The sequence below is a fragment of the Canis lupus genome, chromosome 5, assembly GCF_011100685.1.
Source record: "Canis lupus familiaris isolate Mischka breed German Shepherd chromosome 5, alternate assembly UU_Cfam_GSD_1.0, whole genome shotgun sequence".
Lineage (NCBI taxonomy): Eukaryota > Metazoa > Chordata > Mammalia > Carnivora > Canidae > Canis > Canis lupus.
Window position 1 is genome coordinate 36,138,980 of NC_049226.1, and position 19,179 is coordinate 36,158,158.

The following is a 19,179-nucleotide window of genomic DNA, read 5'->3' on the forward strand; positions in this document are numbered from 1 at the left end:
CATAAGACACATTCATCATCCGGATCAGTAGCCCCAAATACGTGACTCTCCTGTCAAGACCAAGAGCAATTGCTTGCCTTCTGGGGCAGGTAATTCACTTATATGATGATATAAGTAACACAGATGAACAGGGACTATCTCTGTCCCTTTGGAAATCTGTTACCTCTTTGCACAAAGCAGGAGCTCCAAAAGCTCATACAGGAGCCACAGTGTTTGTATGATTTAAAGATCACAATGTTTAATTTTACTTGTCCACCTCTATTGGGATTGAGACCATATTTCCCTACTTGTCAGTACAAAATAGCACTCCTTCCTAACTTTCCATTGCTGTTTTGCTTTGTTTCCCATTAAAGTAGATGAGGAAATGATCCCATTCCTAAAGAGTGGGTTTGGGACCTCTTTCAATAAGTCCATCTTCCCAAAGATCTCTAATATTGATAATTTCTACAGATGGACCTGGCCAGTTTGTGTCTGAAAACTGGGTTGAAAAATCTCAGCACAGTGTTTCTCATGACCGACGCCCAAGTGGCTGATGAGAAGTTCCTTGTGCTCATCAATGATCTCCTGGCATCTGGTAAGAAACCCTTTGCACTTGAATGTAGATTCCCCCTGGAGTCAGAGTCATTCCAAAGTGCTCCAAGATCCAGAGAACTAGGTCCTGATAGAGGACTGGTTCTTTAAGACCCTTCTAGGGTCAGTGATGTGCCTTATCCTTTCATTGCAAACAGACAGTAATCTCGGGGCTCTCTTACTGGAACTAGATCTGATCATTGGGAAAAAAAACATGTTAAGGGTCTGCTGAGCCCAAAGAGAAGGTGCTGTTCCCTTCCCATATTCAAGACAGAGAGAAACTAGAATGTGTGCAGTATTTCAGGTATATTAGATATTGGCAAGAAGATACACAGAGAATTTGCACACAATAGGGCAATATTAGGCTACTAATTTAGTCAAGGATTCAGAACCTGATGCAAGCAAAGTAGAAGCAATAGAAAATGTAGAATATCTCTAAAATGGTTTTCCTTGGTTTCCAAAAATCTGTCAACCATCCTGGGGCTCTGTCAGTAAAATATAGGACTTCATTGGAAAGTTCAGTTGTGATACTTTACTATCCTTATTTATTTAGGAATTATGTCAACCATTCTGGGTAAAAAAAAATTACACACACACACACACACACATGCATATATATAAACATAACCTGATATATATATAAGTATATATACCCAAGAGTACAAGACAATAGAGGACTTGAATTAATGCATTTACAGAAATGGGAGGTGTGTGTTTTTGCATTTATATTCATTAAACCTAGAATATGCTTTCCTGGCTCTTAAACCAAATTTGGCATCTGCAAAACTACCTCTTCATCTGGATTAAGAACAGAGTCAATGCACAGATGTTCCAGAACAAAATTTCTGCCTCTAGCTTTTCAGCGTTTGAAAGCCCTGGTATCCACAGTCCACCCCCTCGACTGGCTAACTGAATTCTTTTTAGTTTATGAAATCCAGAACTGTGATCACAGCATATTTCTCCATAGTCTATCCCATGCAATCCCTAGCAATGTCACTGCTTCTAATCATTGTCTGCTTCAAATTTTGTTTGCTTATACTCTAGGTCATTTTGCCATCACCCATGAAGAGCCGCTGGTCCCTTGTCCTGATCATGTACTAACAGGCTCTATGTGCAATCTTTGGATTGCTTCTGATGAGGATTAGAGTCCCAAGGTCCTTACTGTGCTGTCTGTAAGCATTATACTGATTTCTACTACAAAGTTACTTTATATACGGAAGTTTACCTTACTAGCTCCTATTCCTTTTCTTCTCCAACCCAATACATTTTCTTCAATCTAAATACTGTCTTAACATCCTACCACTTTCCTCAGCAGTATTTTTTTTATTTTATTTTTATTTACGATAGTCACACAGAGAGAGAGAGAGAGAGAGAGGCAGAGACACAGGCAGAGAGAGAAGCAGGCTCCATGCACCGGGAGCCCGACGTGGGATTCGATCCCGGGTTTCCAGGATCGCGCCCTGAGCCAAAGGCAGGCGCCAAACCGCTGCGCCACCCAGGGATCCCTCCTCAGCAGTATTTTATTACAATGTTGCCTCATCTTTTATTTTACTAAATAATGAGGTGTCCAACAGTGCTCCCACCTTGTGCCCTAAAGTTTAATTTCTAAAACAATCCAAAAAGGTAAAAAATTGTGTTTCCAAAAACTTATGGCCTTGGAAAAACCAGACATGTTGCCAGCCTCACTCTGTATTTTGGTTGGCTTCATTCCAGCCAGGTCACCTTCTCCTAAAATAATGTCTGAGACACAGAAATTTATATGCATTCACCAATTGAAATTTTATTTATCAATTAAGTATTTTTAATTTTTCATTTAGAAGACAACTTTCTCAAGTTTAAATGAATTTCTGAAGCCCTGCCCAGTGAGAGCATAATGTAATCAGCTTGCTCCAAGGTCATGAAGTTTCAAGTTCATATTCCTCCTTTAAATCTTCTATATAAAAATAAGATTTACATGCACCCATTAAAATGGAGGTGAACTTAGAAGTAATACTTCTCTGATATTCCTCTCTTTGTTCTTAGCCACTTTGACAGGGAGAACTAGAGCATATCTTAGTTCTAATTTTCCCTGTCAAATAAATAATTTGCTAGAAATTAATTGACTGCCAGTCCAGAGAGGGCTTCAGGAATTCCTCAGGACCTCCACACCCCCTTCATTTTTCAATTTTGTGGGGTTGTGCAATCCCTCCACTCTTGGATAACACAGGGCAGACTGTGACACTGTGTCAGGCTACCTTGCCATGAGCTCATCCCTCTCTAGTTATCCATAAGTCCTATTAGTTTAGAGATAGAGGTACAGTGAGTGTATTCCACTGATTCAACTCTCCCCCCAAAATATCCTCCTCCATATCCTACTAATATGATGCCATAGGCTCTCTGGCTTCCTCTCACACTCCTTTAGCTCATTGTTTTATTCCTTGATTTCCTGATGCCATTTCCAAAATCAAACTCTAATGGTAATTCAGTGCTTGAATCCCACTTCTGACACTAACCAAACATTTCAGAACCTATCATTATGCCAGTTGCATCTCAGTTGGATTACAGATTGACAGGAAGAAATCCTCCATGCAAAGTTTAAAAATTAAGTATAGTTCTTAGCTTAATTAGCAAAAGGTACATAATTGCCTAAGAAGTTGGGTGGCCATACAGATCAGAAACAAAGGAAACATATCTTTGAATCACTTCTCTCAGCTGCCAGAGCCCCACCTTGGCATCATGTAGCTGCTGGTGAAACTATGTGTGAAAATCTAGTCCTTCCTGAATCTGATAAGTCCAGATTTTGCTATATCCTTATTGCCCTATTTTATAATAATTCCTGAAGAATGCACACTGGCCATCAAACCCAAGTATTTAAGAAATTCTTATAAAATATGTCTTCTCTTCATTCTTAAACCAAACTCAGAACCAGCAAGGCCCAATCCTAATCTCAAGGGAGGAAATGGAATCATTCCCTGGCTTTTTAGTACAGCACAACTGTCTCCAACTTTCACACATTCCAGAAAGTCCATTTTACTGCAGTCTAAGCTGAGACAACCTCATCTGCTCCAGGTGTGGTGTCTCTTCCTTTCCAAACTCTGCCAGGTTTCATACTTTATTTTATTTTGGGATCTTATGTTGGGATTTTCCTTCTGCTTTTCAAAAGGTTTAAATTTCCCTCCAAAGTTAACATTTCTCTTCCCTGGCCCAAACTAAATCACTTTCCATTTCTTCATATATTCAGGATCCACTTATTAAGCTCCCGTGTTCCAGTCGGTAAGTGATGCACTCAAAGATGAGTATCATACACTCTTTATGTGGCGCATCAAAATAGTTTATAACCAGCTGGGGCTCCCTTGTTAAAAAGTCCTGTGCCTCTCCATGTCTGAACCAAATTGTCCTTTTCATATGTGAGCCAGTATCCTGTCAGTATATAGAACATGAAAAGATCACCTCATCATCCGGAATCCTAAAATGATTAGATCCAGAGTTGATGTGTTAGTAATCTTCACCCATCACATAAAAATTTGGAATGTGGGGGGTGCATGGTGGCTCAGTGAATTGAGCAGTTGACTTGATTTCAACTCAGGTCATGATCTCAGGGCTGTGAGATCAAGCACCACATTGGGCTCTGCACTGAGCATGGAGCTTGCTCACGATTCTCTCCATCTCCCTCTGCTCCTCCCCCCACTCATATGTGTGCTCACTCACTCTCTTTCTAAAAAAAGAAAAGAAAATTTGGAGTCTGGAAATATTCATAACAGACTTGCTATTGGATTGTTATTCTCCCATAAGACCCAGAACTACATATCCTGATGGGCCATTTTTGCTTTACATATATGGAGATCTGGCCCAGTCTCCCTGGAAAGAGAAAAGACAAAGTGTGGGACAAAAAGAGAAGCCATCCAGCATGCACCAGATCCCCTGAAAATACTTATGATCTCCACCAGATGTGTCCTCAAACCACAGATGTGGAAATTTAAATCAGCACCTGGTTGGCTCTCCGGCTACCAAACAGAAATGCCAAAGGATATGAATAATCATTCTTTCCTTTCCTTCACATGGTGCTAAATTTCCACATAAGTTTTTGAGACTATGTCCCTGTGCATTCTCCTATATTACTGACCTCTCCATTATCATCTCTACCCAAGAGATAATCAACTGCCACCCATTTTACCCCTTAGCTAGCCATTCCTGAATCCAAATCATAGCTATCGTAACTACACCACTGATCTTTTCATCTGTTGTTTCAACAAATGTAGACACTTCTTTTTTTTTTTTAAAGATCTATTTATTTACTTGAGAGAGAGAAGGAGAGCACAAGTGGGGGAAGGATCAGAGAGACAGGAAGAGAAATCCTCAAGCAGATTCCCTGCTGAACACAGAGCCTGAAGCGGGGCTCAATCCCAAGATACTGAGATCATTATCTGAACCAAAATTGAGAGTCAAATGCTCAACCAACGGAGTTACCCAGACACTCCAATAAATATAGACACTTCTTAACTCATCCCCCACCTCCTAGGCAGTACTTCCTCTAATCCATTCTCCTCACTGCTTCCAAAAGGTCTTTCTAAAATAGTTTCTTCATTGGTTTCTAACTAAACGCAGGAGAAAAATCCAAGAAAATACCCTGCTGTTGACCTGCTCTATGATCTAGTAATTCCTAACTCTCTGAAATAACACACTATACTTCCTTAACATCCTTATACTATTTCTTTTGAGCTTTATGCCCTCTCCTCCTTTGTCCGGATTAACTTCTATCCATAGCACAAAATTTATCTTGAGCATTCTCTCTCTAGAACATCTTCACTGATCACTGTCACCCCTAAGAGTGAGAAAAACCCCTCCACATTTCTACAGCACTCCATGCCTGCACACACCACCATTGTACTGAAACAGCATTGTAAATTTACAAAAGGCAGAGACTATATTGTCTGTCATTGGTTGATTTTTTTTTTATGATAGTCACGCAGAGAGAGAGAGAGAAAGAGAGAGAGAGGCAGAGACACAGGCAGAGGGAGAAGCAGGCTCCATGCACCGGGAGCCCAACGTGGGATTCGATCCCGGGTCTCCAGGATCACGCCCTGGGCCAAAGGCAGGCGCCAAACCGCTGCGCCACCCAGGGATCCCGATTTTTTTTTGTTATTAAATAACATAGGGATACAAAAGGAAAATGATTAAGTAACTACTGCCCAATTTAGGAAATAAAACAATGCTGATAGAATTATAACCCTCCATCATTCATATTGTCAATAGTTACCACATCTCTGGTCCCATAATTAGTATTCAGGAGGAATTTGTTGAACTAAGGTGTGTGATATCATGAGAATGATGTGCTGTCTTATGTATTAGATATCACTGTTGCACATGTGCTTTGAGATGGCTTTCAGGCATGCAGAGTGAGGTGCACAGGTCCTGAAACAGCCACCACACTCCCCTTCTCTCTTTCCCTTGAGGCCAGAGAAATGTTCTGGAAAAATGAGGCCAGAGCCTTACCTTAGCGTCATCTGTTTTGTCATCAAGCTCCAACTAACAGAAGCATTTAAAACTATAAGGATCTCCTCCTCCAGAAGCAGTTATGGCCTCTGAAAATCCCACAGGAGCACAGAGAAGATGAGTCTGACTTGGAAAGTATCAGGGCACAATAATGATGGCACAAATTGGAGGCAGAAATAATGTTTCCCAAATTTTGGCCTTAGGAGGAAACTTTTCAAATATTTAAATAGGCTCTGCCTCTATTCACGTCTCCAAATCCCCTCCACAGTTCAATCCCCTGCTTTTAGTAACTACCTATGTCACACAATAAATGACAGCTATATTGTCAGGAGAAATTGGAGGAACAACTTGAAGATACAGACTTTACTCCCAAATCAGAGGCACTACGTTCCATCTGGGGACCTTCTTCTTAAGGGCTCTTGGGACCTAGTGGCAGACAGCAACATCCTTAGAGCACAGAGAAAGTCTCCAATGGCCTGGTGCTTTCAGCCTCTCAGCCCTATGGGTATCACATAAACCAGAGTAGCAAATTTGTTTTTCTATCCAGGGTCAGAAAGTTAATATCCTCAGTTTTATAGACCAGATAGTCTCTGTCACAGCTACGCAACTCTGTTGTTTTATTGGGAAAACAGCCATAGACAATATGTAAATGAGTGATTGCTGCTGTGACCAATAAAACTTTATTTATGGACAGTAAAATTCGAATCTCCTATAATTTTTACAAGTCATTAAGCGTTATTATTTTAATTTTTTCAACCATTTAAAATTGTAAGAATCATTCTTAGCTTCCAGGCCGTGCACATAGAGGCAGCAGGCCAGATTAGCCTATGGACTATAGTTGGACTTTCCATTTCAAGTATGTTATACATAAAACATCAACAGAACTGGAGCACCTGGGTAGCTCAGTAGGTTAAGTGTCTGCTTTGGCTAAGGTCATGATCCCAGGGGACTGGGATCGAGTCCCAGAATCGTGTTTCCTGCTCAGTAGGGAGTCACTGCTCATTCTCACTCTCTCTCACTCTCTCTCTCTCAAATAAATGAAATCTTAAAAAAAAAAAAAAAAAGAACCTAGGTCTCCCATATTTTGAATAATAGAAAGGCAAAGGATACAGACCGTGCTATTACAGATGTTCTAAAACCAAAGAGGGGATGCCTGGGTGGCTCAGCGGTTGGGTGTCTGCCTTTGGCTCGGGCGTGATCCTGAGTTCCAGGATCAGGCTCCCTGCATGAAGTCTGCTTCTCCCTCTGCCTGTATCTCTGTGTCTCTGTCTCTGTCTCTCTCTCTCTCTCTGTCTGTCTCTCATGAATAAATAAGTAAAATCTTAAAAAAAAAAAAAAAAAGAAAGAAAGAATGGAAGTCCTCGCAGGAGGGCTCTAAAGTTAACAGAGACAGGAATGCAGATTATCAGAGACGTGAGGGAAAAAAAAAAAAAAAGAATACAGACCAGCGTAGACATGAAGGAAGAAGGAATACAGTCAACTCCTGAACCTGGATGAGTATGGGTCATGTCAACTCCATCTGAGTGTTGTTGCTCTTTTTAAAACTTCTCTGAACTCCTTAATTCCCAACACATGCTAAATACTATTTCATTTTCTTAGAGTTTCCTCTGACCTCTGTTTTTATCAAATGAGACAGAATGGGGTTGTTCCATTAATAAGACCTTAGTTTTAACAAGTTATAGCTCAGAGTGTTTTATATGCATGCTACAAAATAGCTTAATGAATGGGAGTTAAATCAAGTTTGTCCAATTAAGGGAAGAAAGTAAGTGATCGCTTTCATGATAATCCTTTTTTTTTTTTTCATTTTGACCTTTGAAACGATTAAGTCTAATTAGTATAAAATCCTTACTGAACTCCTGCCTGGGTTAGTGTGGTCAGACTATGAAGGCCAGAAATGTATTGGAAGCTGGCATGAGTTTCCTTCAGATAAAGTAGTTCAAGGAAGTGCCACAGCTGCAGTGATATAAAATCAGAATTCCCGTCACTCTAATTAGTTATAGACCGTTTGCCAAGCCACCCACCTTTGAGGACCTCATCCAAGTCCACAAGGAGGTAACATGGGTAGGGTGGCCCCAGTAGCTTCTTCAACCTCCTGCATTTCTATGATGTTCCCATTTCTGTGTCAGTTATGGGGGAATTTCTCTCATTGAGAAGACCCAGTTCCAGGACACCTGGATGACTTGGTGGTTGAACATCTGCCTTTGGCTCAGGTCATGATCCTGGGGTTCTGGGATCTAGTCCCGCACTGGGCTCACCTCAGGGAGCCCGCTTCTCCCTCTGCCTATGTCTCTGCCTCTCTTTCTGTGTCTCTTATGAATAAATAAATTTTTTTTATAAAAAAAGACCTGGTTGCTTAGTGTGATCCTCACAACTGTCCTTAGACCCCACAGCCCCTCTCCATGTCTGTATAAGTTTTTCCTCTCCTCTGAGATAACCATCTCTCCTCCCCAAGACCAACTCTTCCATTTGAGCCAGGAGTCCCCGCCCCACAGCCTCTGATTCAGAACCCTGCTCTGTCCCTTCTTTTTTCCCAATTTCTGACTCTCCTTCATAGTTTTCATGCTCTCACCACCCACATTTACTTTCTCCCCTTTACGGTTTTCTAGATTTCCTTACAAATTCTTCCAGCCACACAGAAAGCAATAATCCCCACCCCTGTGTAGTTATGAATGATGTTGCAAAGTAGAAACTTCCAGTGTGCGTGGGCAAGAGTTTCTCTACAATAGGTACCCAAAACATAGATTGCTCTTTTGTCTGGTATGTGCATTTCAACTTTATAAAAAGTGCCAGGATGCTGTCCAGAGTGACTGTGTACAGTTCCTCTCTGACCAATAGTGCATGAACACCTGTTTCCTCCCAATATCGCCAGCAACTGCTTTCCCTGACCTACTGGTTTTTGCCAATGGGCGTGAAATGAAATCTCACTATCTTCTTTCCCTTTTTCCTTGTGATCTTGAGCATCTTTTCATGGGTTTACTATCTATTCATCTTCTGTGAGTTCCCTGTTTATGTGGTTTGCCCTTTTGCTCTTGGGGTTTTATGTTGGTTTTTTTGTTTTTCGTTTTTGTTTTTTGTTTTTGTTTTCTTTTTCCTATGGATTAGAGTTCCTTGTATATTCTGGATACTAACCCTTTGTTCATTACATGGGTTGTAAGTACCTTTTGAAGTCTGCATCTGACTTTTGTCATGCTGATTTAGTTTAAATGCTGTAAAACTTAACAGTTCTTTTTAATGCTCTGTGGTGTTTCAGAAATTTTGTTCTAGGGGCAGCCCTGGTGGCTCAGCGGTTTAGCGCTGCCTTCAGTCCAGGGCGTGATCCTGGAGACCTGGGATCGAGTCCCACATCGGGCTTCCGGCATGGAGCCTGCTTCTCCCTCTGCCTGTGTCTCTGCCTCTCTTTCTCTCTCTCTCTCTCTCTCTCTCTCCATGAATAAATAAATAAAATCTTTAAAAAAAAAAAGAAATTTTGTTCTATCCAACATGATAAAAGTTATCTCCTGCATTTTGTTTCTAAATGATTACTGTTTTGGGGGCACCTGGGTGACTCAGTCAGTTGAGTGACTCTTGATTTCCATTCATTGGTGGTGGGATCGAGCCCTGTGTCAGGTTCCATGTTCAATGGGGGTCTGTTTCCAGATTCTCTCCCTCTGCCACTCTACCCACTCTTTCTCTTTCTCTCTCTTTAAAATATATGGAGAAATCTTTAAAAATATAAATTGTTACTGTTTTACTTTTCATATTTATGTCTTGAATCCACCTAAAATTTATTTTTAATTTATTTATTAGGGAGAGAAAGAGAGAGAAGTAGGGGAGTAGGAGGGGGGAGGGACAGAGAGAATCTCAAGCAGACTCCCCACCGAGCACAGAGCCCAACTTGCGGCTCAGTCTCACGACCCTAAGATCATGACTTGACCCAAAATCAAGAGTCTGACACTTAACCAACTGAGCCACCGAGGTGCCCCTAAAATTTATTTCTATATAGCGTTCCTTTAACTTTTAATCTTAATAATGGATTATCCTAACATCACATATTGATTAATCCATCTCATGGCTGCACACCAGTATTTAACATCAGTTTCTTGTTTATAATTGGGACTATTTCTAAGTTATTACCCTCAGTGTTCTATTCATTTGGCCCATACCAATTTTACATGGTTTTATATAACATAGTTTTATAAGGAGACTCGACTTCTGGTACAGCAAGTCCATCCCTCTGGTTCTTCTTCAGAAATGTCATGGCTGTTCTTTATCCTTTGCTCCTCTGTATACAATTTTAGAGTATGCTTATCAGGATCAAGAAAGAAAACCATCTGATTTTTATTTATTGGAATTGCATCTTTATGATGGGGGTAATATTGAGTCATCCTCCCCTAAGCACAATTTTTCTTTCCATTTATTTAGGGTTTTGTTTATGCCCTTCAGGGGTATGTTACACTTCTTATACCAAGATCTTGACATATTTTCATATATTACTACCTATCTCATAGTTTCTGTTTGTATCCTAACTTTTAAAGTAACATTTTTGGGGGTTGCCTAGCTGGCTCAGTTAGTAGTATGTGTGACTCTTGATCTCAGGCTTATGAGTTTAAGCCCAATGTTGGGTATAGAGATTACTTAAAAATAATTAAATATTTTTAAAAAAAATATGAAAGGGGCACCTAGGTAGCATAGTTGGTTAAGCATCTGACTCTTGGTTTCAGTTCAGGTCATGATCTTAGGGTCCTTGGATTGAGCCTCACATCAGGCTCCATGGTCAGTGGGGAATCCACTTGAATTCTTTCTTTCTTTGCCTCTCCCACTTGTGTTCTCTCTCTCCCCTATCCTCTAAAATAAATATTTTTATATTTTTTATTTATTCCTTAAGAGAGACACACAGAGAGAGAGAGAGAGAGAGAGAGAGAGAGAGAGGCAGACACACAGGCAGAGGGAGAAGCAGGCTCCATGCAGGGAGCCCAACGTGGGACTCGATCCTGGGACTCCAAGATCACACCCTGGGCCGAAGGCAGGTGCTAAGCTGCTGAGCCACCCAGGGATCCCCAATAAATATTTTGTTAAACAATTAAAAAGATATAAAAAGTAAAGTAACTTTCTTTGTCTTAAGTACAGAAATTCCCTTTTATTTCCAACATTGATTTGTATCCAGCAAGCTTGTTGTTGAACACATGTGTATATTCTCTTAGATTTTCTGTGTAGAAAATTAGATTTTGAACAATAGTAATTTAATTATTGCCTTAAATATTCTTATACATTTTCTTTTCCTTGATTTTTTTGCATAGTCTAGGACCTCTTGTGTAATGTTGAATAGAAAACATAACAGTTATACTTGTCTTGGTCCTGATTTGAAAGAGAATATTCTAGTATTTCATCATTTGGTATGTTTGCTTTGGGTCTGCAATAGACATCTATTATAGATTAAGAGAACTCTTATTTATTCCTAGTTTGCTCACAGTATTTGGAAATTTTATGTGTCTTTGTAATGGTAAGATTGTATTACCTCTTTAGTGTATTTAGTGGATTATTTTCATAGATTTCTCTAAGACGTGACCATCATTGCATTTCTAGGACAAATGTTACTTGATTATCATATATTTATTTTTACATATTTAGTTAGGATCTTTTAAAAGATATATCCATCATATAGTGCCTCACTAACACGGGATTTTATTTAACTTTCAGAACTTGGCCAATCTTGTAAAAATAATAAGGCATGGTTTTAAAGTACATTTCTATTACTACAAGTGAGGTTGAGTGTTCATATTTGCCAGTCTCATTTGTACAAACCAAAAAGTAAACATAGTTTTGATGTACATTCCTGTTATTACAAGTGAGATAAAGAATTTGTTCAAATATTTAAGAGAGATTTATATTTCCATACCATGAGCTCTCTTTTCGTATCTGTCACCACATCTTACAATTGTATTGTTAACTTTTTCCTTTATTTGTGGAGAATTTCTTTACATATTAGAGAAATTAAGTATTTAACTGTAATCAGAGGAAATTTTTTTTTCTTTTTTTCACCTGTTCAAAATTTTTGGATGAGAACTTTAAGTTCTATATCTTAGCAAATTTCAATCATACAGTTTGGTGTTATCAGCTATAACCTCCATGTTATACTTTAGATCCTAAGACCTTATTCATCTGATAACTGAAAGTTTGTGCCCTTTTATCAGACAATTTCTTCCAACCCCCAGCCCCCAGCAACTACTTTCTACTCTGTTTCTATGAGTTTGACTTTTTTTTCTTTAAGATTCCACATGTAAGTGATATGCAGTGTTTTTCTTTCTTTGTGGCTTATTTCACTTAATGTAATGCCCTCTGAGTCCACCATGCTATTGCAAATGACAGGATTTCCTTTTTTTAAAGCTTGGATAATATTTATATATATAAAAGAATTTTACATAAAATTTATATTTGTACATAAAATGTATCCATTTATATGTATCTAATTTATCTTTTTTAAAAATATGCCAATTTTGAGTTATTCTTTTTTTCACTTTTAGTACAGTATTTAATCAATTACATGAGATATTAAATACTATAAAATCGGCATATAAAATAGACAATTTTGCCCAACTGTAAACTAATATAAGTGTTCTGAACACATTTTTTGTATATTTTTTATTGGAGTTTGATTTGCCAACATACAGTGTAACACCCAGTGCTCATCCTGTCAAGTGCCCCCGGCTCAGTGCCCGTCACCCAGTCACCCCATGCCCCCGCCCATCTCCCCTTCCACTACTCCTTGTTCATTTCCCAGAGTTAGGTGTCTCTCATGTTCTGTCTCCCTCACTGATATTTCCCACTCATTTTCTCTCCTTTCTCCTTTAATCTTTCACTATTTTTTATATTCCCCGTATGAATGAGACCATATAATGTTTGTCCTTCTCTGACTGACTTATTTCACTCAGCCTAATACCCTCTAGTTCCATCCATGTTGAAGCAAATGGTGGGTATTCATCATTTCTAATGGCTGAGGAATATTCCATTGTATACATAAACCACATCTTCTTTATCCATTCATCTTTCGATGGACACCAAGGCTCCTTCCACAGTTTGGCTATTGTGAACATGCTATTATAAACATCGGGGTGCAGGTGTCCTGACATTTCACTGCATCAGTATCTTAGGGTAAATCCCCAGCAGTATAAATGCTGGGTCATAGGACAAATCTATTTTTAACTCTTTGAGGAACCTCCACACAGTTTTCCAGAGTGGCTGCACCAGTTCACATTCCCACCAACAGTGCAAGAGGGTTCCCCTTTCTCCACATCCTCTCCAACATTTGTGGTTTCCTGCCTTGTTAATTTTCCCCATTCTCACCGGTGTGAGGTGGGATCTCATTGTGGTTTTGATTTGTATTTCCCTGATGGCACGTGATGCGGAGCATTTCCTCATGTGCTTGTTGGCCATGTCTGTGTCTTCCTCTGTGAGATTTCTGTTCATGTCTTTTGCCCATTTCATGATTGGATTGTCTGTTTCTTTGCTGTTGAGTTTCATAAGTTCTTTATAGATCTTGGAAACTAGCCCTTTATCTGATACGTCATTTGCAAATATCTTCTCCCATTCTGTAGGTTGTCTTTTAGTTTTGTTGACTATTTCTTTTGCCGTGCAGAAGCTTCTTATCTTGATGAAGTCCCAATAGTTCATTTTTGCTTTTGTTTCCCTTGCCTTCATGGATGTATCTTGCAAGAAGTTGCTGTGGCCAAGTTCAAAAAGGGTGTTGCCTGTGTTCTCCTCTAGGACTTTGATGGATTCTTATCTCACATTTAGACCTTTCATCCATGTTGAGTTTATCTTTGTGTATGGTGTAAGGGAATAGTCTAATTTCATTCTTCTGCATGTGGCTGTCCAATTTTCCCAGCACCATTTATTGAAGAGACTATCCTTTTTCCAAATGGAAAGTCTTTCCTGCCTTGTCGAATATTAGTTGACCATAGAGTTGAGGGCCCATTTCTGGATTCTCTAATCTGTTCCATTGATCTGTGTGTCTGTTTTGTGCCAGTACCACACTTGATGATCACAGCTTTGTAGTACAACTTGAAATCTGGCATTGTGATGCCCCCGGCTCTGGTTTTCTTTTTCAATATTCCCCTGGCTATTTGGGGTCTTTCTTCAGAGCGTTGGAACAAATAATCTTAAGATTTGTGTAGAACCAATTTTGAGTTACACTTAAGAAGGCCTTCCCCACTCAAAGGTTATAAAAGTATTTTCCTCATTTCTTCTGCCATTTTTATAGTTCTTTTTTTTATATATAGTTAAGTATTGATCCATTTGGAATTTATCCAAATAGTTTTTTTCCAGATCCTAGCTTTCCTAATACATGTATTAAATGTTCATTTTTTCGCCACTGATTTTAAGATGCCATATTTATCATATACTAGATTCCCTGAATCTTATTCTCTCCTTTTCTTTTCTAATAGAAAGGGATAGCTCATTCTTCATCGATATGTGGATTTATCTGTATTTTTCTCATGGCTCTTTTCACTTGTGGTCTTCTAGGTATTTTACATCTGTTTTATTTCTCCTACTAAATATTAAGCTCCTCAGAGGCAAAATTTTTACCAATAGTAGTTAGTAAATAAATAGTTTAGGCAAAAGAAGTAAAGAGAGTTGAAAGCTCTTGTGCTACCAGCTGCTGGCCCAGGACAAAAGGATACCATGTACCCTGTCCCATTCTTTAAAGTATCGTCCCTCCCCCTGCCTTGGGTTTGGAGTAGATGTGGTGTTTGCCAATTCCACCAGCAAGAGTGGTGGGACATGGCCAAAAAATCACAGGCTCTGTGTCTCAAGGTTGGATAACCTCTTGTGTCCAATTGCATCATGCAGAGAGATGCCAAAGCTGCCCATCTGTGTTCCATTTCTCTCAGGAGAGATCCCAGACCTCTACTCTGATGATGAAGTTGAAAATATCATAAGCAGTGTGAAGAATGAGGTCAAGAGCCAAGGTCTGGTTGACAACAGAGAGAACTGCTGGAAGTTCTTTATAAATCGGGTCCGACGACAACTGAAGGTATAGAAGGATTTACTGCCCAGGGTAGGCGGACCAAAGATGGTTCCTGAGAGCCTCTAATGATATTTTGGACACAGTCATCCTTATTGATTATACTGGGAGTGGGCAGGGAGGGTGGAGTGCCCTTCTCAGCCTGAGCAATTTTGCAAGGCTGCCCTTCTCATCTGCTCCAAGGGCAGTAGTTCCCTCTTGCCTCATGCAGTCCCAGCATTCTTAATTTCTTGGCTAGAAGCCTGGCTATTATTGACAATACTTTTCCTCTGCTGGATGTGTTTCCCAACTTTCTGGGAAATAAAAAACCCAAAGCCATATCTGTCTCTCTGTGAGTACTTCTCTGATACCTTCTTGGTTCTCCTGCCCTTCTGTTTCTCAGGTGACTCTTTGTTTCTCCCCTGTGGGGAACAAGCTGAGAGTCCGCAGCAGGAAGTTCCCAGCCATTGTGAACTGCACGGCCATCAACTGGTTCCATGAGTGGCCCCAGCAGGCACTGGAGTCTGTCAGCCTCCGCTTCTTGCAGAACACAGAAGGCATTGAGGTGAGAGGGCAAAGAAGACACTCCTCAAGGGGTCCTCACCACCTCAGGTACAAAGAATTCCATGTCCAGAGTTTCAGGGTTCCAGTTTGGGCTTGGAGAGAGTTGTTGGAGCAAAACTTTCCATGTAGGGAGGGAATGAGTGAGGTGAGGCAAACATCACCTCCAGTCTTCATGTCCAGACAGTCTTTTTATTTCCCACTCTTCAATCTTAGCCCACAGTCAAGCAGTCGATTAGCAAGTTCATGGCTTTTGTCCACACAAGTGTCAACCAGACATCCCAATCTTATCTGAGCAATGAGCAGCGCTACAACTATACAACTCCCAAATCGTTCCTGGAGTTCATCAGACTCTACCAGAGCTTGCTGCACAGAAACAGAAAAGAGCTCAAGTCCAAAATGGAGCGTCTTGAGAACGGGCTGCTGAAGCTTCACAGCACCTCTGCCCAGGTGGGTGATGGTCTCTCCTCGCTCCTGCCTGCAGGGCACTGGGGGGCAGCGGGGGGGAGCACCCCCTTCCAGGGAACCAAAGGCATCACAGTCCAGGCCTGAAAATCACGTATGGTTTTCCAATGGTGTCATCAGAAACCATTCCAAAAGTTAAGGCCAAGCTCTCCCTGCAGAAGGGCACACTGCCAGCTTCCAATCTGGTCTGCTCCCACATACTGATGGAATCCTCTGGAGCACCCCTTCCCTCTTGCTTGTTACCCCTCTCCTCTTCTGCTACATCCTTTCCTCTCCAGTCTGCTTCCCTTCCATCTTCAAAACCAAAAGAGATACATGGTTGGGAGAGATGTTGTAGAGATATCCCAATTTTCTTTTGCTTCTTTGTGTCTTGCTGTGTCATCCATCAAAGCACCACTGGAACCTGATTTCTGAAATCCTGTCTCATTTCTTGAATTTCTTCTTATATTCCTAAGTGGTAGGCCGTTGAAAGAAGGCCCCCATGGGCCTGTCCTCCTAATATTTTTCTACTTACTCTTCCAAAGGGAACAAGTTTATTTCAATTTCCCATTCTTCCCTTGAGAATTGGGGGATGATTCAGCAACTTCTCTGCCCCTGCTCATGCCTATCAAACATTGCCAGTCCCTTCATGGCTCCCTTCTGTGCTTTGTTTGCTTTTAGCAGAGCCAGCCTGTCAGGAAGGGGGTGTAGTTTTGCTGCATTTGCACCACAAAACTAAAATCATTATCAATTCTTAGGCATCACACATTCCTGTCAATCTCTAAGCCTTTTGCTTGTCATCATTGCTTCAGAGCTTTACCTTTGCAATAACTGTTGAATTTGCTTCTTCTGACTTGTCCTCTCTCCCCACTTGAATGTCTTGAATCATAGCTGTAATATGTCCAGAGGATTTCAGTTCATTTCATGGGATGCAATGAGCCCTTGCAATCTGTTCACATAGAATTCTTCTACTCAGGCCATTTTTCTTCTGTTATCTGGTTTTGTTCATCTGCTCTAGCCTCTCCTCCAAAGAGCAATGATTTGCTAGATGGCTTCTCTGCAACCTGTATCTATTATGTTCTCACTCATTGATCTCATCCTTTTGGCTTTTTTCCTCTTTGTTCTAGGAAAGCTTCTCACGTTTATCCTCAACAATTCTAATTTAATAGTGCGTAATATTGTTTCTGCTGCTTGTGCATCCAGTGAAGACTTTAGTTATGTTCTTACATTTTTAATATCCTAACAGCCCTTCCTCATCTCATCCTTTTTCCCTTCAAACACATCCTATTGCTCTTTTCTTCCGGCCTGTTTTCCTGCCACTGTGTCACAGAAATCATCCTACCAATGATGGCAGACTGCTTCCCTGATGTTTTTTCTAGATTCAGTAATGCATCATTTTCAGAGCTCTGTTCTTAGTCTTCTAGATGCTTTTCTCTTCCTTGTTCCGTATTTCTACAAAGACCCTTTCCTTTTCTTCATTTACCCTCAGGCGTGGTGAGATCTGTTCAAACTTGGTATTTGTCTACTGATGACAGGTAACAGTTGTCCATGAAGCTCCTCCGTTTCCTTGTGTGCTGTGACCGCACCCCTTCCCAGAGCTGAAGTTCAGGGCAGATGGAGGGACACAGATGCAAACAGCCAAGGCCCTAGCAGTTTACCTGGCATCTTGTAGAAAGGTAGCATCTTCTCTCCCAGTGCTTTTTAGTACTCTCAATCTCTGAACTTCTAGGAAACAGCATAAGATAGAATCCCAGAATGCAGTCCTACCAGATTATTTTTAACATCTGTCACTTTTTTCCTCTTCCAGTCTCCCCCCACCTATGGTACCCTCAGAATACTGTCACCCCTAGCAGCCCCTGTTCTCCCTCCTCTCCCCTATTCTCTGGCAATTATCTATCATCCCAGAAGAAGACTGGTTATACCGTAGGTGAACCAAGCTCTACCAGTCCTGGCATCAATTTTGGTTTCTTCTCCTTCAAGATTCTCTACTTCAGTGAGTAGTGCTTTCATCTACCCACTTACCTAGAAACCGGGGGGTTACCTTACATTCCTCTCCTTGTCTCATTTAAGAATTAACAAATTCTGTACTTTTCTATTTATCTCTCACATGTACCTCTCTTGCTGTAAGCCTGTTTTCAATGCCTTGATTTAGACACTTCTCACTTAGATTGTTTTAATACACTTAACTCTACAATGTCTCCCCCAACCTGAACCTGCTTCACCGCAACCTCTCGCATAGCCCATCAGGCCAAATACTTAGGGTTGTCCTTGACTCTCCTAATTTCTCTCTCTCACATGCCCTGTATCCAAACACAAATTCGCTGTTGGCCCTATCTTCAGATACGCCCAGAATCCCACCACCGTGCACCTTCTATGCTGCTACTCCCTTGATCTGGGCCATTGGCGTCTTTAACCCAGGCAGCCATAGTACCTTTCTAACTCATTTGTCTGCTTCTCCTTTTGCCCATCTTTGGTCTATCATCAACAGAGCAGTCAGAGTGATCCTTTCAAAATATAAATCAGAGCATGCCACTTTTCTGGTCCAGAACTATTTCCCTGTGAAGGATCTTTTGCTCCTTCCCATCTGGGTGGTGGTGGTGGTGGTTTCAAGAAGCAGCTAATGAAGCCACATGGTATGGTGAGCCCTTCACTGGCTCTGCTGACAGTGGCTGATTCTGCTGGGTCTTTGGGTGGCACGGTCTGTCTTTGCTGCTGCCTCAGATGAGAGCTTCACAGCTGGCATCACTTCTGTTCTCTTCCTTCTCTTGACACAGTCAGAACTCCCAGCTCTGACTTGGGGGTCTCACTCTGTCCCCTCCTGGCATCTTCAGAACCCACTCTCAGCTTCACTTCTGGATCAGGAGTCCTCATGAGGAAGGGGGGCTATTGGGTTGAAGAAATGTTCATAAAAGGCCTACATGTTGTTACAAATTCCCTGCCTTTACAATTTACTCTTCAAGTCTGTCTGGAGATTCTTCGATTTATTTTGGGGTTTCAAATAATCTCAGGCCACCAAACTTACCTAAAGTCGACAGGTTCAATAATTTACCATGATATGCTCATCAATACTCTTGGTTGCAAGTGAAAAAAAAAAAAAAGAATTCAAGTTCACTTAACATTTAAAAAGAGAGAGAAGGAGGGAGGGAGAGAGA

General features: G+C 40.8%; 1 protein-coding gene across 1 annotated transcript in view; it reads left to right on the plus strand.

The window, feature by feature from the left end:
- DNAH9 (dynein axonemal heavy chain 9) overlaps positions 1-19,179 on the plus strand; it is a 330,059-nt gene that overhangs the window by 196,454 nt on the left and 114,426 nt on the right. Inside the window, exons 45-48 of the mRNA XM_038536892.1 lie at positions 451-574; positions 14,910-15,052; positions 15,426-15,587; positions 15,800-16,033. Of these exons, the coding sequence (XP_038392820.1) occupies positions 451-574; positions 14,910-15,052; positions 15,426-15,587; positions 15,800-16,033 (663 nt within the window). The remainder of the gene's footprint in view (positions 1-450; positions 575-14,909; positions 15,053-15,425; positions 15,588-15,799; positions 16,034-19,179) is intronic.